This window comes from Nannospalax galili, unplaced genomic scaffold (assembly GCF_000622305.1).
Source record: "Nannospalax galili isolate Female #2095 unplaced genomic scaffold, S.galili_v1.0 scaffold1698, whole genome shotgun sequence".
In the NCBI taxonomy this organism is placed as follows: domain Eukaryota; kingdom Metazoa; phylum Chordata; class Mammalia; order Rodentia; family Spalacidae; genus Nannospalax; species Nannospalax galili.
The window spans coordinates 4,756-21,381 of record NW_008340642.1 but is presented as its reverse complement, the minus strand read 5'-3'; the positions used below and the strand labels follow the sequence as shown (position 1 = coordinate 21,381).

The 16,626-nt window shown below is 40.8% G+C and overlaps 1 protein-coding gene across 1 annotated transcript in view; it reads left to right on the top strand.

Annotated features, from left to right (window-relative positions):
- Positions 1-14,415, top strand: part of LOC103736217 (inaD-like protein) — a 44,679-nt gene extending 30,264 nt beyond the window's left edge. The window contains exons 7-8 of the mRNA XM_029564779.1: positions 4,286-4,420; positions 12,023-14,415. Of these exons, the coding sequence (XP_029420639.1) occupies positions 4,286-4,420; positions 12,023-12,190 (303 nt within the window). The 3' untranslated portion in view covers positions 12,191-14,415. The remainder of the gene's footprint in view (positions 1-4,285; positions 4,421-12,022) is intronic.
- The last annotated feature ends 2,211 nt before the right edge of the window (positions 14,416-16,626 follow it).

Below are 16,626 nucleotides of genomic sequence, written 5' to 3'. Positions count from 1 at the left end.
GTTGTGGGAGAGCTGAAGAGAACTTTCAATATACATTAATATCATATAGATTTTTTTAAATATTTAAAATTAAAAGAGAGAAGCAAATGAAAGTGTTCTGTTAGATTGGCTGATTGCTGACCTTGAGGTCTTTATGGTTCATCTTTACTTAAAAGCATGTAGTTTCCTCTTAGAAAGTTTGCTTTTTGTTTATGCTAATTCATTAACTCCCTACTCTTTAAAAACCAATGGGTATTTAATATTTGCTCTTAATGTGCAGATATATGTGATGATGAGAATCAGCCCCAGGTTTTCTTGTGTTCTGTCTATTTTATTTTGAGTCCAACTCTTTTGGAAGTATCCTCCCCCATCCCACTGACATCTCTTTAGAACAGTTCTTTCCAGGAGTTTTTCTCCCCTGGAGCCATAGCATTTGTGTTCCCACTTGAGCATTTTGATGTCTTGTTTTAGGATCCTAAAAACAGAGCTTTTAGTTAAACACACAAGCTGTGATTTGTTTGCTGACAGGGTTGAAGTCTCTAGCTCTCTTGATCTTATTTGTTCTTAAGCACTGACAGTAAATCACACAGTGGTCACCCCTTCCTCAGAAGCTTTTCCTTACATCCTTTACTTGTTGTGTACGTCAGCATCACAAGAGCCCTGCTGCTCATTAGCTTTATCAGTTTCAATAAGACCCCTTGCAAAGCATACTGAACAAGCATCAAGAAGCCTGACATGGGGTGTGTGTGAAGGTGTCAATCATCTGCTGCACCCGCTCCTGTCATTAGTACTTCCTGCTCTGCCTAAGATCCCAGCATACCAAAGGGGTGGACAACTGAATGAGACAGATGAAATGGTTGATTTGTTTGACTGCTAAATGCAGCTGGGACAGGTAATTAAACAGCTCTGCTCCTGCAGAGAAGCCTGCAGCAATGTAACATGACATCTCAGAACCCAGCTGCACTCAGATTTAGATTCAGAACTAATATTAGATAGGCCTCCTCCAGATTGACAGATTGTATAAACATCATTTCTGGTTCAGTGTGATTGAAGACGAAGCATGGATTTTGTTTGCAGATTAAGTTTTCTAGGGAGAAAGTGTGAAATAAAGATATCAGAAAGAATAGCCTTACCAGGCACAGCTGCGTATCTGAAGAGCCAGAGATGCGTGGGTGAGTCTCTATTGGTGCTCCATGCCCCAGCCTACTGACTTCACTGTTCCATGGAAGTGGATATGGGCATCTGCTATGTGAGGAGACCAGTAGGGATATGGGGTGCTTGAGATGGGAGGACTGGAAGGGGAGATTGGAGCTGCTTTCCTCTTCAGTCCTTTTATCTTTGATGGCATTTGTTCTTATATAAGTTGTCAAGGTCCCTCAGTATAGACAGAGATTCTTTAATGTAGTTTGAGTAGTTCTTTCTATATAGACATAATCACCACTGCATCTACTCACTTGTTCATATAAAAGATTTAGCAGTTAATTCTTTTCTGTTTACCTTCTACAGTAGGCCTCCAGCAAGCTGTTTGTAGGGCTGACTCATTTTATCTTTTAAGTGTCATCTCACAAGTCTATTTGTAGAGCCTACCTAGACCAGTTTCACAAAATAACTTCTCCCACTTGTGCTCCTGTGTTAAGACGGCAAACATCCGTCTCCTTGCAGCACTGCTGGAGTTGGTACCCACTTGCTTGTCACCAGCAGTCACACTTGGATGCATTTCTCTGCATTCCTTCGCCACATAGGATCACAGGAGTCTTGCTGCCAGCTGACTGGCTGATTGTTCACTTAGACATTTGCTTGCTTTCCTGCCACACTGGATGTTAGCTCTGAGGGCCAACACTGTTCCCTTCACCCACCTTGCAGTTCTTGTTGCTCAATACTTTGCATGTAGTATACAGCCGCTACATGTAACCTGGATATCTGCTAGAACAAGAGCGTGCTGGTACATATCTATCTCTCCAGAGAAAAAGGAAAAAAAATCCCAGTTCATAGTATTTACCAGTGTCTGTGGCATAAACACTTCTTTCCTGGCAGTCTTCAGGCTGCCAGAGTGGCATCACTGAATTGGAAAGCAGCACATAGCCATATGTTATTGTCACTGACTCCTTTGCAAAGGTGAGACTATTGAACTGCCTGTCCCAGCTGTGTTTGGCCACTAAATAAACTGACCATTTCATCTGTCTCAGTTGTCTACTTGATTGGTATTCTTTGAAATTTTAGAATAGCTTTATCATACAGATATAAGTGCTTCATGAAAATAAGGTAATAAAATAAGCTGGGCATGGTAGCACTCGCCTTTAATCCCAGCACTTGGGGGGCAGAGGCAGACAGATCATTGTGAGATCAAGGCCAGCCTGATCTACTACATAGGGAGTTCCAGGCCAGCTGGGGCTACAGGAGATCTTTACTCAAAAAACAAACAAAAAACCAAAACAAAATAAGATGAATAATTAGGAAGTGATGAATTTTAAGTATTTACTACATTTATTTTTAATATTATTTAATTGCAACTTTATACAACTTAATTTTTAAATGCAGCTACATTTGACAGTTGGCTTTCAGAATTTCTGGAAGTTGAACAATCTTCTTTCATAATCTAGTACAAGCTAGCTCCAGCACTCTACTGGAGATGATCTCTGGTAGACCCAACAACTTTGTCTCATAGTGTGGGACTCACAAACAAAGGGAAGATGGGGGCCGAGGTGTGTAGGAGAATTGTTATTACAGTACCACTTCTCTGAGATTTTTACTCACCTCCGCTAGATGAACTACTAAAGAAGTGATGAGCCTTCTGTCTTAACACTCATGATTTGGTAGTGACTGGACAAGAGTAAGGTGACAGCAGCGAGAAATAAATCACAAGTGGGAGAGCAGAAAAACAACTGTACCTGTTTTTTAGGGTTCTAAAATAGCTTATTGTCAGCAATGGTTGTCCAGCCCAAAGTGGCTAGTGGTAAGAATGCTTCATTTTCAGAAAGTTAGCCCCGGGCCAGAAGTCCATCATGCCTTTTTAAGCCACTGAGGCTTAGTCAGCTGGACTGCTTGCTGCTTGTTTATATGTCTGTCATAGGACAGAAACGTGGCTGGAATAAGGCCTGTGGGAATCTAGAGACTAGGAACAGATGACTGAAGGGAGGTGGCAATTCAGGGTTGAGGGATCGTAGAGAATTGGGAAAATGATTGGAAAAGCCATATTGGGTATGCATAAGATTGTCTCCTTATCAAGAATTGTTAGAGATGTTGATACATAAAACAAAAAACATAATTAGTAGGGTTTGCCATATTTGGGTTCATGTAGCTGCTGTGAGAATTATTAGCTCCATTTTGAAAGTTAGTGACTTAGTACCCTAGAGTTTTACGGTCAACAACAAAAAAATGAATGTAGCTAAGATATTTATCTTTTTTCTCTGACATTGGCTATTATCTTTCAACTGCTGACTCATAAGACTTATGACTTACAGAATCCTTATAAACAAACAGAAACAAAGTTACAATGGAAATGATTTTTTTTCCCCAAATCAGAAGCATTCTTATGAAAACTGATGATAGAAATGGACATCCATTAGAAACTAATTTGCATGGCATTCAGGGAGCCATCTTCAGTGACTAGCACTGTTCTGTGGCAATCAAGAAAACAAAATTCTATCTGGGTATGCTGGTGCCATCCTAGCACTTGAGAGGTAGAAGCAGAAGGATCGTGAGTTGAAGTCATCCTAAGCTGCCAGGGACCCTGTCTCAAATAAACCAAGGGCTGGGAATATAGCTCAGTGGTAGAGCATTTGCAACCATTTCTAAAGCCCTGGGTTGACTCATGGCATGGGAGGGAGAGAGAAGAAACAAAGAATTATAAACACAGTATGTTTGATCTGAGATAGACATGTGTACAGGTTGGTCTTAGACCTCACTTGGTGGTTCAGTAACTCAGGGATTCCTGGAAGTTCCACTACTTTGGTAGTAAAGTGTGGGTGAAGTTAATTAGGTAGTAAAGGAGAGTTAAGAGGCTTTGGGGGTGAGAAGCCCTATAGCACAGTGAATGCAGCGTACTGGAAGGGTGGGGGTCCTGGGGCTTGGATATGAAGGTACCGTCCTTATCTCCATTCTCGGAACCTGAAAGGGAAGTGGAAGGAGAACAGGAAGACTTTGTAATTTCATTTATTGTTTCTTTTCCCATTGTCTTCTTTTGGGGTTTTGGAGATTAGTTTTAAGAGGTGTAAGTTTTCATGTCAAAATGGTCCTTGGTTGGAGGTTGATTAGCAGCTGTACCCATCCCTGTTGTGTTTGATGTCACTGTTCTGTTCTGCTGTAGCTGCTGCCTATCCACACTCTGAGGCTTAGTATGGAAGTGGATTCCTTTGATGGGCACCATTATATCTCTTCAATTGCTCCTGGTGGTCCTGTAGATACTCTGAACCTCCTACAGCCTGAAGATGAAATTTTTGAGGTAAAATTTGTGGGGAAGAAAAATTACAGTGTCACCAACACCAATGCAATGTGTGAACACTTTATATTAAGAAACACAAACAGCTTATTGGATAGTACAGCAGGTAGATGTCGTATTTTCCATTCATCTTCCCCATCTGTTAAGGCTCTGAGACATCCTTTTGAATGTTTGTCTGAATGACTGACAAGAAAGTTTGATAGCGTAATTTGTATTTTCCTTAGCAAATGGTTTGTAAGGATCTGATCCCTGACCCTTCTTGGTAATATGTAGTCACATCTATTCATGGATTCTGTTGCTTATTTCTAGTAAGGAGTAGGGCTGAAAATCTCCAGCTTCTGTATAGTTTTAAGATTGTCCCCTTGGAATTCTCTACTCTCTGTAAATCTGCCCACAGTGGGCTCTCTCAGGCCACCCCATGTCTTGTCATTCAGAGCAGTTCTAGGCCAGGAATGCTTAAACTATTTCCACTTATGGACCTTTGTCACCTGAACAGTTTTTTTTTTAAATTTTATTTATTTTTATTTTATGTGTATGTGTGTATTGCCTGCATGTAGGTAAGTGCACCCGTGTCGTGCAATGCCTGGAGGTCCAAGAGGCTGTTGGATCCCCTGGGACTGGAGTTACGGACAGTTGTTATCTGCCATGTGGGTGCTGGGATTCGAACCCGGCTCTTTTGCAAAAACAACCAGTGTTCTTAACTGCTGAGCCATCTCTCCAGCCCAACAGCCGAACAGTTTTTACACAACCCTGTGTATATAGGTATATAAAAGTAGGTATTAATAAATCATAGAAATTATTTTAAAATAGCTCCTTTGGTATATGTATAATTTTTATCATTTATTAAATATGAAAGCCAATTTGCATACTGAGATGGATGTGCTAGTTTATTTTTACGTAAAGAATTAAATCTTGACTGAATATTTGGTATTGTAGGGGTAGAGCATCTTCAATGTTTTTCAGAGTTGATCAATATTTTGATTTTATAATTATCAATGTGAGCATACCTCTATGCATAAATACATAGTACAAAATGGCAGATGTTTAGGGCTACTTCAGAAATTGTTAAAAATTCTGTCCTTATTCCAAGCTGAAATTCACTTATTTTTTTAATGAAGCTTAGCAACTCAAAGAGCAATTTTAATAATCAAACTGTTGTGAGGTGCTTCACCAGAGAAGACCACTCAGGCAAAGTTTTGCCAAGTGAAAGTCGTTGCTGGCTAGCTACTACACAAGGGGTGTCGGAACTCAAGTAAGCTTTTATACAGAGATACCATAACCAAGGTGGACAGTTTCAGTTCCCAAGCTTGCAGGTGCTATTCTACTAAGCCACAGTTACTGTTTTGCAGAAACAAGCCAAGCATAACCTACAGAATCCACAAATCTGCAGTTAGCAGGTGCACTCCTGAACATGCTGACTTGTTCCCAAGACATCTGGGGTTCTGACGACGTGGGTTTCCATACCCTGGGCCAACTGCTTGGTAAGTTCAGAGACTACAGTCAGCCTTAACTTTAACATGGCATAGCTATGGTCAAGAAGGTGCCGTATCACAAAACATTCTAGTATAATATAATTCCAAGATACACTAATCAGACATTGGCTAAGGAATGATGGCAGGAAAATGATTAAAACCTTGAGCTTCAGGCCTGTGTGCCTCTACATTCCATTTTAGGTGGTGATGGGGATCAAACCCAGGACCTCTGGTATACTAGTCCAGTGCTCTACCCACTGAGCTATATCCACTGCTGAACCATTATATTTCTATAAGAAAATATTGTACAGTGAAAACACTGTGCTTCATAAAATATAATAGTTTTAAATCTGAGTCAAGGCATTTCAGGCAGTCTCTGTTGGCATGGTGTGACATGTTGGTACAAAGTGCTCATGTTGTGTGTTCATACCAAGCTTACAGTAAAGTCAAGTGTTACCACATGGACAAGTGTTGCCCCAAAACCCCTCAGATTTAGTATACATTCAATTTTGAATTAATTCTGAAACCTTTTACTAGTAACAAGTTTTTCACAACCTCCACTTTTAGTTACATGTATGGGGTTGTGATCCACAGTTTAAAAAGCTGGTTTCTAAACACCTCTGCTTTCTTAGAGATTTACTTAGATTAGAAAGGCCCAGCACTAACACAGCAAACAAAAACCAACATCTCTTACAGATAAGAAGAGAAGACATTGACTTCCCCAACTTCATATACCGAGTCAGCAGCAGAATGATGCCCTTCGCTCATGTTTCTCAACTCTCATTTCGTTGTTTATTCAGTATATCACACTACCTCCATACTGCCCAAAACTGATATGGAGACTAGCAATTTAAAGCCAGCCTGAGCTACAGAGCAAGTGCTCTTTTGAAACACTCAGAGACCGCAGCGAGGGAATGGGACTCTCTTAAGAGTTAGAATCCATCCATCTTAACCAAAAAGAGAGAGAGAGAGAGAGAGAGAGAGAGAGAGAGAGAGAGAGAATCCAAAACAAGCTCTAGGATGTTAGTTACTTTTCTCATTGCTGTGACACATACTTGACAGGAAGCAATTTGGGGAAAGAAGGGCATATCCTGCCTTACAATTTGAGGGGATGAAACACATCATGGCAGGGAAGGTTTGGTGGTAGGAGCATGAGGGAGCTGGTCACAGACTGAACAGGAAATGCAGGCAAGCTGTAAAATCTCAAGGTCTACACCCAGAGACCCACCTCCACCTCCTAAAAGTTCTACACCCTTCTAGACAGTGCCACCAGCTGGAGACTGTATTTGGACACATGCACCTGTGAGGGGCATTTCACATCCAAACCACACCTGGGTTGGGTTTAATAGAATTGACTTGGTAACCATGGCTCCTAATTTAGAGAGTTCTAAAATTTATGTTTGCTTAAAATGACATTATAGGGGCCGGAGAAATGGCTCAGCAGTTAAGAACACTGGTTGTTCTTGCAGAAGACCTGGGTTCGAATCCCAGACATGGCAGCTGACAACTGTCTGTAACTCCAGTTCCAGGGGATCCAACAGCCTCTTCTGCCCTCCGTGGGCATTGCATGACATGGGTGCACTTACCTACACACAGGCAACACACACATACACATAAAAAATAAAAATAATAAATAAAATCTTTTTTTTTTTTAAAAAAAAGAGAGAAATTGTTAAGGTGGCACACAGGTTGGATGCACCTGCAATTAATTAGTTTTCACACACCTAAAGTAGTGTGTTGAGAAAAATTCTGAGTTGGGTTTCAGGGTATGAGGGAAAAGTGCTTTGACCGGTTATCAACTTATGTCATATTTTAAGATGTAGTTAGTTGCTTGTTTATTTATTTATTTGTATATGAGAATTGAACACTGTGCCTTATATATGCTAGGCATGCACTCTACTAGTGAATTTATTTTTTCACCCAGCCCTTATTTTCTTAGTTTAACTTTTAACTGATAGATAAAAAAATTAAAATTATACCTACTAATGGGATAACATGATGTTTTGATTTATGTATTCTGTGATGTTTAAGTCGGGTTAAACATATCCATCTCCTTAAATATTCATCAATTATTCATGCAGAAAAAGGCGGTTATTTTTAGAGTGTTGAAGGGAGTGGCTTCGGGCTGCTTATGAAAGATTGATGCTCTAAATTTTACTAAATGACTTATGTTCTCTTTCTGACCTTAAGATCATGTCTTTCTCTTCCGATTGACAGGGCGTGGCCATAGCTCTGAGACAATCTATGCAATGGAGACCACTGCTATGATATATAATTATTAGATGTGGAGAAGCAAGGTATATTTGGGAGATGTGGAATTATGAGTAAAACCAGCTTAGTTGATTTTATAGTTCTAGGTGGTAAGATCTGCACAAAACAAAATTTAGAATTTTTTGAATACTTTTATTTTTAAATATGTCATTGTTTTGTTTTGCTTTTTTTTTATTTTTTATTTTTGAGACAGGGTCTCTGTGTAGCCCTAGTTGGCCTGGAACTCACTATGTAGACCAGGCTGGCCTTGAATTTACAGAGATCTACCTGCCTCTGCCTCCCAGGGGCTGGGATCAAAGGTGTGTGCCACCACACCCAGCCTTCATTTGTTATTTTTCAATTTTATGTGTATAGTGTATTGTTTGCCTATATGTAAGTGCATCCATGTTGTACAGTGCCCAGGGAGGTCAGAAGAGGGTGAGAGCAGCCAGCACTCTTAGTTGCTAAGTGGTCTCTCCAGCCCCAAAGGGAAGGGGGTGATTTTTTATGTTAACATAAAAGTAATACATTTTCTCATGTATGTGTCATATGTGTCATTCGTTCTCCATTTTGGTTTTGGTTTTTTCTTTTAGTTCTAGGACTAGGGCTCAAGCAAGCTCAACCTTGTGTGTGCTAGGCAGGTGCTCTACTGCTGAGCTTCATCCACAGCCCTGGTATTTTGAATTCTAAAATATAGATTTCTGGTAAAGAAACTTGAGATACAGAAAGAAACCTAGATTTGAAAGGCAGAGAAGTGCTGTGATGGCTAATCCTGGTTGTCAACTTGACTGGATCTGGGATTAACTGAAATGAGAGAGATCTTCATTGAGTCATCTGAAGCTGGAAGATGCACCCAAAATTTGGTTGTTACTGTCTGATGACAACCCGTATAAAAAGACACGGCAGGGGAGTACGCCTGGCTTTTTGCTGCTTGCCTTCTCTCTTGCTGGTGAGTTCATCTTGCTGCTGTAGACAGAAGACTAGCTTATCCTTTGGCTTCAGCGCCAGATTGGGACTACTGAGACATCCAGCCTCGTGGACTGAGCGACTATGGATTCTTAGCCTCTCCAGTGTGGTGCAGCCATTGTTGGACTACTTGGACTCTATCCTGTGAGCTAAGCTGATAAATCTCTATACATATATATTCATTCTACCGGTTCTGTTTCTTTTGAGAACCCTGACTAATACAAGTGCTTTGGGTTCTAGATTTGCCACAGCTCCCAATGTGTCCCATGGCATGCCATTCAACATACTGGAGAATCCATTTCTTTATCAGTAAATGCTTCCTTCACTGAATGTTTGTGAGGATCTAACCCAGTCCCATCCATGTAAACTCTAAATCTTCTCTCACTAGAAGAATTGGCTGTGTTATCACCTGACAACATGTTAACAAGTGTAGGTACTATACTGAGGCCTGAATGTGATGACAATGGGAAAGGAGTGTGCTATAGACTGTTTTCTGGAAGCCTGTGTTCATGTGTGCCTTTCCTAATCAAAAAGTCTGGATAATATAGAGTTGATGGCACATGAGAGAGGGTCTCAAGTTGAAGGACCTTGTGAAATATTGTGAATTCTAAAGAATAATTGGGCTTCTTCTTAGTAACTGAATGTAGATATTAAAAAAAAAGAAACAAACTTTAAAGTTAACCAAGCTCTTGATCTGTCTCTCCCTCCTTCCTTCACTCTCATCCTGCCTTCCTCTCTGTGTATTCCCCTTTCCCCTCCTCCTCTCTAACCCTCCATCTTCCTCCTCCTCTTCCTCCTTCCTCTCTCTGTCTCTCTGTCTCTGTCTCTCTCTTTCCCTCCCCCCTCCCTGCTTCCACTCCCTCTGTACGTACGGCTCCCAAGTGTTTAATGTACTCCTTAGAGTTTAAAATCAGAAACAAATATGCTTTGGGGTTAGAGGACAATGCCAAGTCTCAGCCCAGAACAGCTATTTACAGTAGCCATAAACCCCCTTAGCTAGGAGTTGGTAATGGGAAATGTGACCAATCTCTTTAGCAGTAGAGTAGTGAAGAGGACTACCAGGCACTGCTATAATAATGGAAGACAACGCAAATGAATAAATAATGAGTGAAATAAATATTTAAAGGTACTTTAAGATAGAAACCTGAAAAGTGATTTTCTAATTTGTTGAAGCACAAACTAATACTTGTATATGGGAGAATTTCTGCTTCTATTCTGTCTCCTTGCTATATTTAATATGGGTTGCTTGCTATTCAGTTGACTCTAGAATTTGCTCTGCTTTCGTCACACACTGGCATTGTGGATATGGTGTGACCAGTGATGAATATCTCCCTGCCCCTTCTGTATAGAGGTTGCCTTGAATTTTTCCAAGGAAGACTCTCCCTCCTGCTGGACTTGCTGTCCCCTGGATCCCCTCATAGTACAAAGACTTGGAACATAATATTTACTTTTCCAGTAGTGAGCTCCTGATGCGTGCGTGTGTGTGTGTGTGTGTGATTAAGAGACAGAGTAATACATCTGGCCTGATAGCTAAATGCTGGTGTATCACAGACTTGAGAATGGTTCCCAGTGATAGCCAACTCTAGGCTTTCCCCACTGCTGATAGGATACTTCCAGGAACCCAGTGTCCTCCTTCTCTCTGATGCAATGGCAGATCTGTTGGAAGGCTGCTCCCAGTAAAGGCAGCCCTGCCAGGTATCTGAACATTTGCACTATACCTTTCAGAGAGTAATGCCACGGAAGTGTCACTAGCTCTAAAATGCTGCTAACCCTTCCTAGAAGACAGGATAAAAGATTATTGTGAGCCAGAGCATGTTCATACCTCACTGACGTCTAGGGAGTAGCAGAGAGAGCACTTTCAGTGACTTGTAGACAGAGCAGAGAGAGCTCTGAGCTAGTCATATATGAAAATCATGATAGGCTTGATTCTTCCAAATCATCTGTGGTGTAGACTATTATTAGATATTAAAATGTATGGTGTTTGGATAATTTTGGTGATAGGGATTAATCATTTTAAAAAAGATTGGGGGCTGGAGAGATGGCTCAGTGGTTAAGAGCACTGACTGATCTTGCAGAGGGCCCAGGTTCAATTCCCAGCACCCACATGGTGGCTAACAAATGTCTGTAACTCCGGTTTGAGGGGATCCAACACCCTCTTCTGAGGCATTGTACAACATGGGTACACTTACACACATGCAGGTAATATACTCGTACACATAAAATAATAATAAATAATAAATAAAGAGATAGGGAACGCTCTCATGAAACAACTTGGAAACTGATGCACTTCCTTTGTAGATGCACCACAATGCTTTTAAGAATGGAGCTCATGCAAGCCATGCAGATTTCTTTCCTATAGATGTGATTTTTTTTCCTAAGATGATTTAAGAATGTGTGGAATATGAAAAAATGTTGTGAACTAATATTAAACTCCAACAGCAGAATATCCTAGGTTTGATCAACCATACATTGTAAGGTGAGCAGCTTTTAGTAACATTAACTTTCATGTTGATATTTGCACTGAAGATTTGCATGTAATGAAAATGCAGAAGGAAAAGGACTTATGAAGGCTATGAGGGATACTTAGTGCACTGAAGGAGAGTGGGAGCAAGTGAGGGCAGAGTACTGGATTATCCAAGGGAGAAACCTCAGAGCTGTGAAGAATTAGACCACTTACCCAGTAACAGTGGTACACTGCCCAAGATTTATACTTTATTCTCTCCAATTTAATCAAAATTTGATGTTTAAGGATTCTAAACATTTTTAGTTGTTACTAAATTAATATGATTAAATTTAGGCCCTTTGTTTGCAGGAACGATGAAAAAATGTCCTGTTTTCCTTTTGGTTTATTGATTTAAGCAAGACACTTTGCTTTTGATTTTGCACATGCCCATTGCTGGTAACCCTGTCTTCCTAGGTCAATGGCATGCAGCTATATGGGCGATCTCGCCAAGAAGCAGTCTCCTTTCTTAAGGAAGTTCCCCCACCTTTCACCTTGGTTTGCTGTCGCCAGCTGTTTGATGACGAGGCCTCAGTCGATGAACCGAGAACTACAGAACCTTCTCTTCTGGAGATGGAAGTATAAAGGGCTGAGCTGTGGTTTCTTTCTATTGTGCATCCACTCAACAAAGGCGCCCCAAAGAGGGTGTTACTATGTAAAGGGAGGGCACCTACCTACTCCACATTTTTTATTTGCCAAAGGCAACAATGAACTTTTCAAATTCTGATTTTTTTCCGTTTGACCTTCTAAAACCCTCTGAAAATGTTGGTGACAGTATTATACATTCAATTTGATTTTAGAGAACTTTAAACAAATAATTTTTAATTAATTGCCTGGATTCATGGCTGTTAACATCTATTTCAGCTCATTTCATCCTACTAAGGTTAGGGTATTGGTGAGTGTGCACTATCTAAGTGTCTTCCCTTTCTAAGAGCCTTGAAATTCTGATCAGTTTCAAAGTGAGTTTAGAAGTTGCCAGAAACACACAAGGTCAGAACATGGACCAACACACTCTTCCTCTGAGGTTAGAACTCTCCTGCTGAGAGTGCTCTAATTGTGGAAGGAGCTGTGAGTGCATGTGCTGTCATCACCTGCCCTTTGGAGCCTCATATTTTATGCCACTTCCTGTCTATTCCAGAATGTTGGTGCCAAGTCCATTCATTGCAGTTTAAATGCACAAGTCTTTCCTTTTGCCTGCCCAGGCTTTTGACTTGTAATTTAACTCAGTTTATCTTTTGAAGTTGTGTAGACCTTAGCTTAGTGTTTGGGAGTCTTTGAGCAAATGACTGCTTTCTGTTCCTGTCCTTCTGAAGTATGGTGCTGCTCACAGAACAGTCCTCATGAGTTCATGTGAGAAAGAAAAAAAAAGTATTGCGTGCAAAGTTCTTAGCATTATCTCTGCACAAGGGGAGCTCTGTGAAGGCCACTGGGGAATGTCCCTGACCCTTCCCACCCGCCGCCACCTTTGTTTCCCACTGACTAAATTACAGGAGAGTCTAGTGCCATCTTGCAGTCTAGTGGTATAATAGATCCTTTAGCACAGATGAATCTTGCTTTTCCAAGAAAAGCAGCTCTTTGTGACATAGGCCATTTCTTACAATTGTCTGCTATCTCATGTTCTGTACTGCATATGTAAGAGGAACTTAATGATTATTGATTGGCAGCCTTTTTGTTTGTTTGTTTGAGACAGGGTCTCCCTGTAGTCCCAGCTGACCTGGAACTCACTATGTAGATCAGGCTGGCCTTGAACTCACAGAGACCCACCTGCCTCTGCCTTCTGAGTACTGGAATCAAAGGCATGCACACCATCACGTCAGCCCCCCCCCCTTTTTTTTAAAGAGAAGATTTCACTACATAGCCTAAGCTAACCTTGAACTGAACTCACAATCTTGCCTTTATCTCTCCGGTGCTGACATTATTGGTGTGTGCCTCCATGCTTGGCTAATATCTGTTTTAATGTAAGAAGAAAAAATTTCAAGGAAGGACTCAAACGACATACTTTGTGTTGTTTGCTGTTCTCAGTAAACTGAAATGTGTTGGTGACTTCCCTCAGAAGGTTGATAGGAAAGAATTCCTTTAATCTAATTCTGTAGGGGTGTAAATCATCATCTGAGTTCTCTGACTCTGTGTGCTCATCTGTCATATTGTCCTGTAACACAGTGGTGAACAACAGCCTGAATTATGCCAAATGTCAACTTTGGTGTCCATTAGTCGATTGCTTTCCATTCTGTTGATACAAGAGTTATGCAGAATTGGTTATATCAAAGTGATATATTTCAGAACATGCACCTGGGATGCCTTGAAATTTCTATAATCTTGATTTTTGTGATTATATGTGGTCCCTTAAAATCTTGACTCTCCTTCTGTTCTCTTTTTTCACTAATACCATCTTCTCCTCTTTTTTAAGATTTATTTTTATTCCTGTGTGTCTCTGTGTGTATGCCATGTGTGTGCAGATGCCTGTTGGAGACCAGAAGAGGGTGTCGGATCCTCTAGAACTGAAGTTACAGGTGGTTGTGCATGAACTGCCATGTGTGGATGCGCAGAACCAATCTCATGTCCTCTGAAAGGCCAGTATGTGCTCTTTACTACTGAGCTCTCTCTTCAGCCCCTATTTGGTTAGATGGTTCAGCTACAATTCTAATTCTTATTGACCAGTGAATATGCTCCAGTAAATGCCAATCATATTGTATTATCAAATGGAGCATTGTATCGAAAGATTTCATTTCTTTTTAAGAATATTACTTCCTGGGCTGGTGAGATGGCCTGGCAGGTAAAGGTGCTTTGCTGTGCAAGCCTGGCGACCTGAGTTCAGCCCCTAGACCATATAAAGGTGGAAAGAGAGAACCAACTCCACAAAGTTGCCCTCAGACTGCCACATGTGTGCCATGGCACCATACCCTACATAATAATAATCTTTTTAAAAAAATGAGTTAAAAAGAAAAGCACTTCCTCACATCAGACTAAAATACATGGAAGTTAACAATGGAGAATCTTCCTACTCATTTCAGAGTTAGTAATTCAAGAACCACAAAATTGTTGCTGTGTTTAGATTTAGTCCACCGTGGACTGAGTGTTGACTTTTCATGTCTTGCAACAACAGCTTGAGATATAAACCAATTCTAATTTTGAAAACGGTTTTTGTGTGGTGTCTTGTTCTTCTAAATGATAGAGCTCTCCCCTTGATTCCATCAAATGAATTTCTTATGCAGGTCACTCAGTTCTGTTGTAGGAATGACACATTTTCATTTATGTACTGAGATCACTTAAGATTATGTGAAATCTTCTTTTAAAAGCTATTATTTAGTCATGTCTGGTGGTTCACATCTGTAATCTAACACTCAGCAAATTGAGGCAGGGTTATTGTGAGTTTGAGGCCTGCCTGAGTTACACAAGAAGATCCAAGGCAGCTTGAGCTACAGAATGAGTCCCTGCTTCAAAACATAAATTGGAGTTTTTTTTTTTTTTTTTTTTTTGAGACAGGGTCTCCCTGTAGCCCCAACTGTCCTGGAACTCACTATGCAGACCAGGCTGGCCTTGAAATCACAGAGATCCATCTGTCTCTGCCTCCTGGAGTCTTGGGAATAAAAGCATGCGCCACCATACCCAGCAGATTGGCACTTTTAATCCCAGTTTTTGGGAGGCAGAGGCAAATGGATATCTGTGATCGAGGCCAGCCTGGTCTTCATAGTGAGTTTCAGGCCAGCTGCAGCTACAGGGAGATCCTGTCTCAAAATCCCCCAAAATTTAAAAATTAATTAATTAATAAGGGTGAATTAATTAATAATTAGGGCTCTATAGTTAAGAGTGTTGCTGTTCTTACAGAGGACATGAGTTTGGCTGCCTGCACCCATGTCAGGTGGCTCACAACTGCCTATAATTCTAGCTACAGGGGATCTGATGCCCTCTTCTGGCCTCCACTTGCATTGGCTGGCATGTTGCATACTTAGGGCACACACTTACATTCTTACACATAAATAAAAATAAATCTTTAAAAAAAATAGAGTTATTTAGTCTGTAGAAGGCCAAGATATTTTTGGAACGATAATTGGATGAAAACAGTATAATAAAGACTTCTGACGCAGCCGCTGTCATTCTGAATAGAGGATTCTGTCTCACTTAGCTTTTTGGGATTCTTCATAGCACTGACTGTTTTCTCTGAAGGGACAGGGAGCCTGGAAAAGAGGGATGCCAGGGTGTGAAAACTAACAAAGGACCTGTGTGCTTGGCATTTGTGCTCGCCTATTTGCTCTAAGATCAGATTTTCACTGTTTCTACTTGCCCAGGGAGTTGGTGGCTGTTGCTGCTGCTCCTCCTCCTGTTCCTCCTGCCTCTTCCTTCTTCTCCCCCCACCTTCCTCCTTTCTCCTCCTCCTCCCCTCTCCTTTTCCCTCCCTTTTCCCCTTCTCTTTAATTTTCTAGTAAAACTTCTTGAAATATTCTAGGAGCCAACAGGAATAATTTCTCTGTGTTCTAGCTGGTTTCTGGTGGCCTCCCTCTGTCTCTAACTAAAATTATGAACTCAGGCATTGCTTCTTAAACATCTTATGTGCCTCTGCTTTGCATGGTTTACCTTTTTACTTAAATTGCATATTTTTCCTTTTATGCTTCTAATGGGATGACAGAACTCACTGAAGTATAAGAGGTCAGTGTTAACACTTCCAAGGAAGCATGTAGTTTACATTTGAAAAAAATGTGTGAGGGATCTGCATTCCTGGGTGCTTGAGTCTTTATGAAGCTTTGATCCTTGATTGTGAGTACCCCAGAGCATGCCCCCGCCCTTATAAAGATCAAAAGGAAAACTATGCATGCCAAAGAGAGTCCTCATTTTGAAAAGAAACTGTGTGTGGGATTCCTGGTGTCTGTTCTTTTCAGAACAGAAAGGACAGTAGTTTGAAGCATTTATCTTCTTTGTTCTTTCAGGGTGACCACAGTATAGAGGTCAATACTGAAGATGATGATGGGGAATTAGCCCTGTGGTCTCCTGAAGTCAAGATTATTGAGCTGGTGAAAGACTGTAAA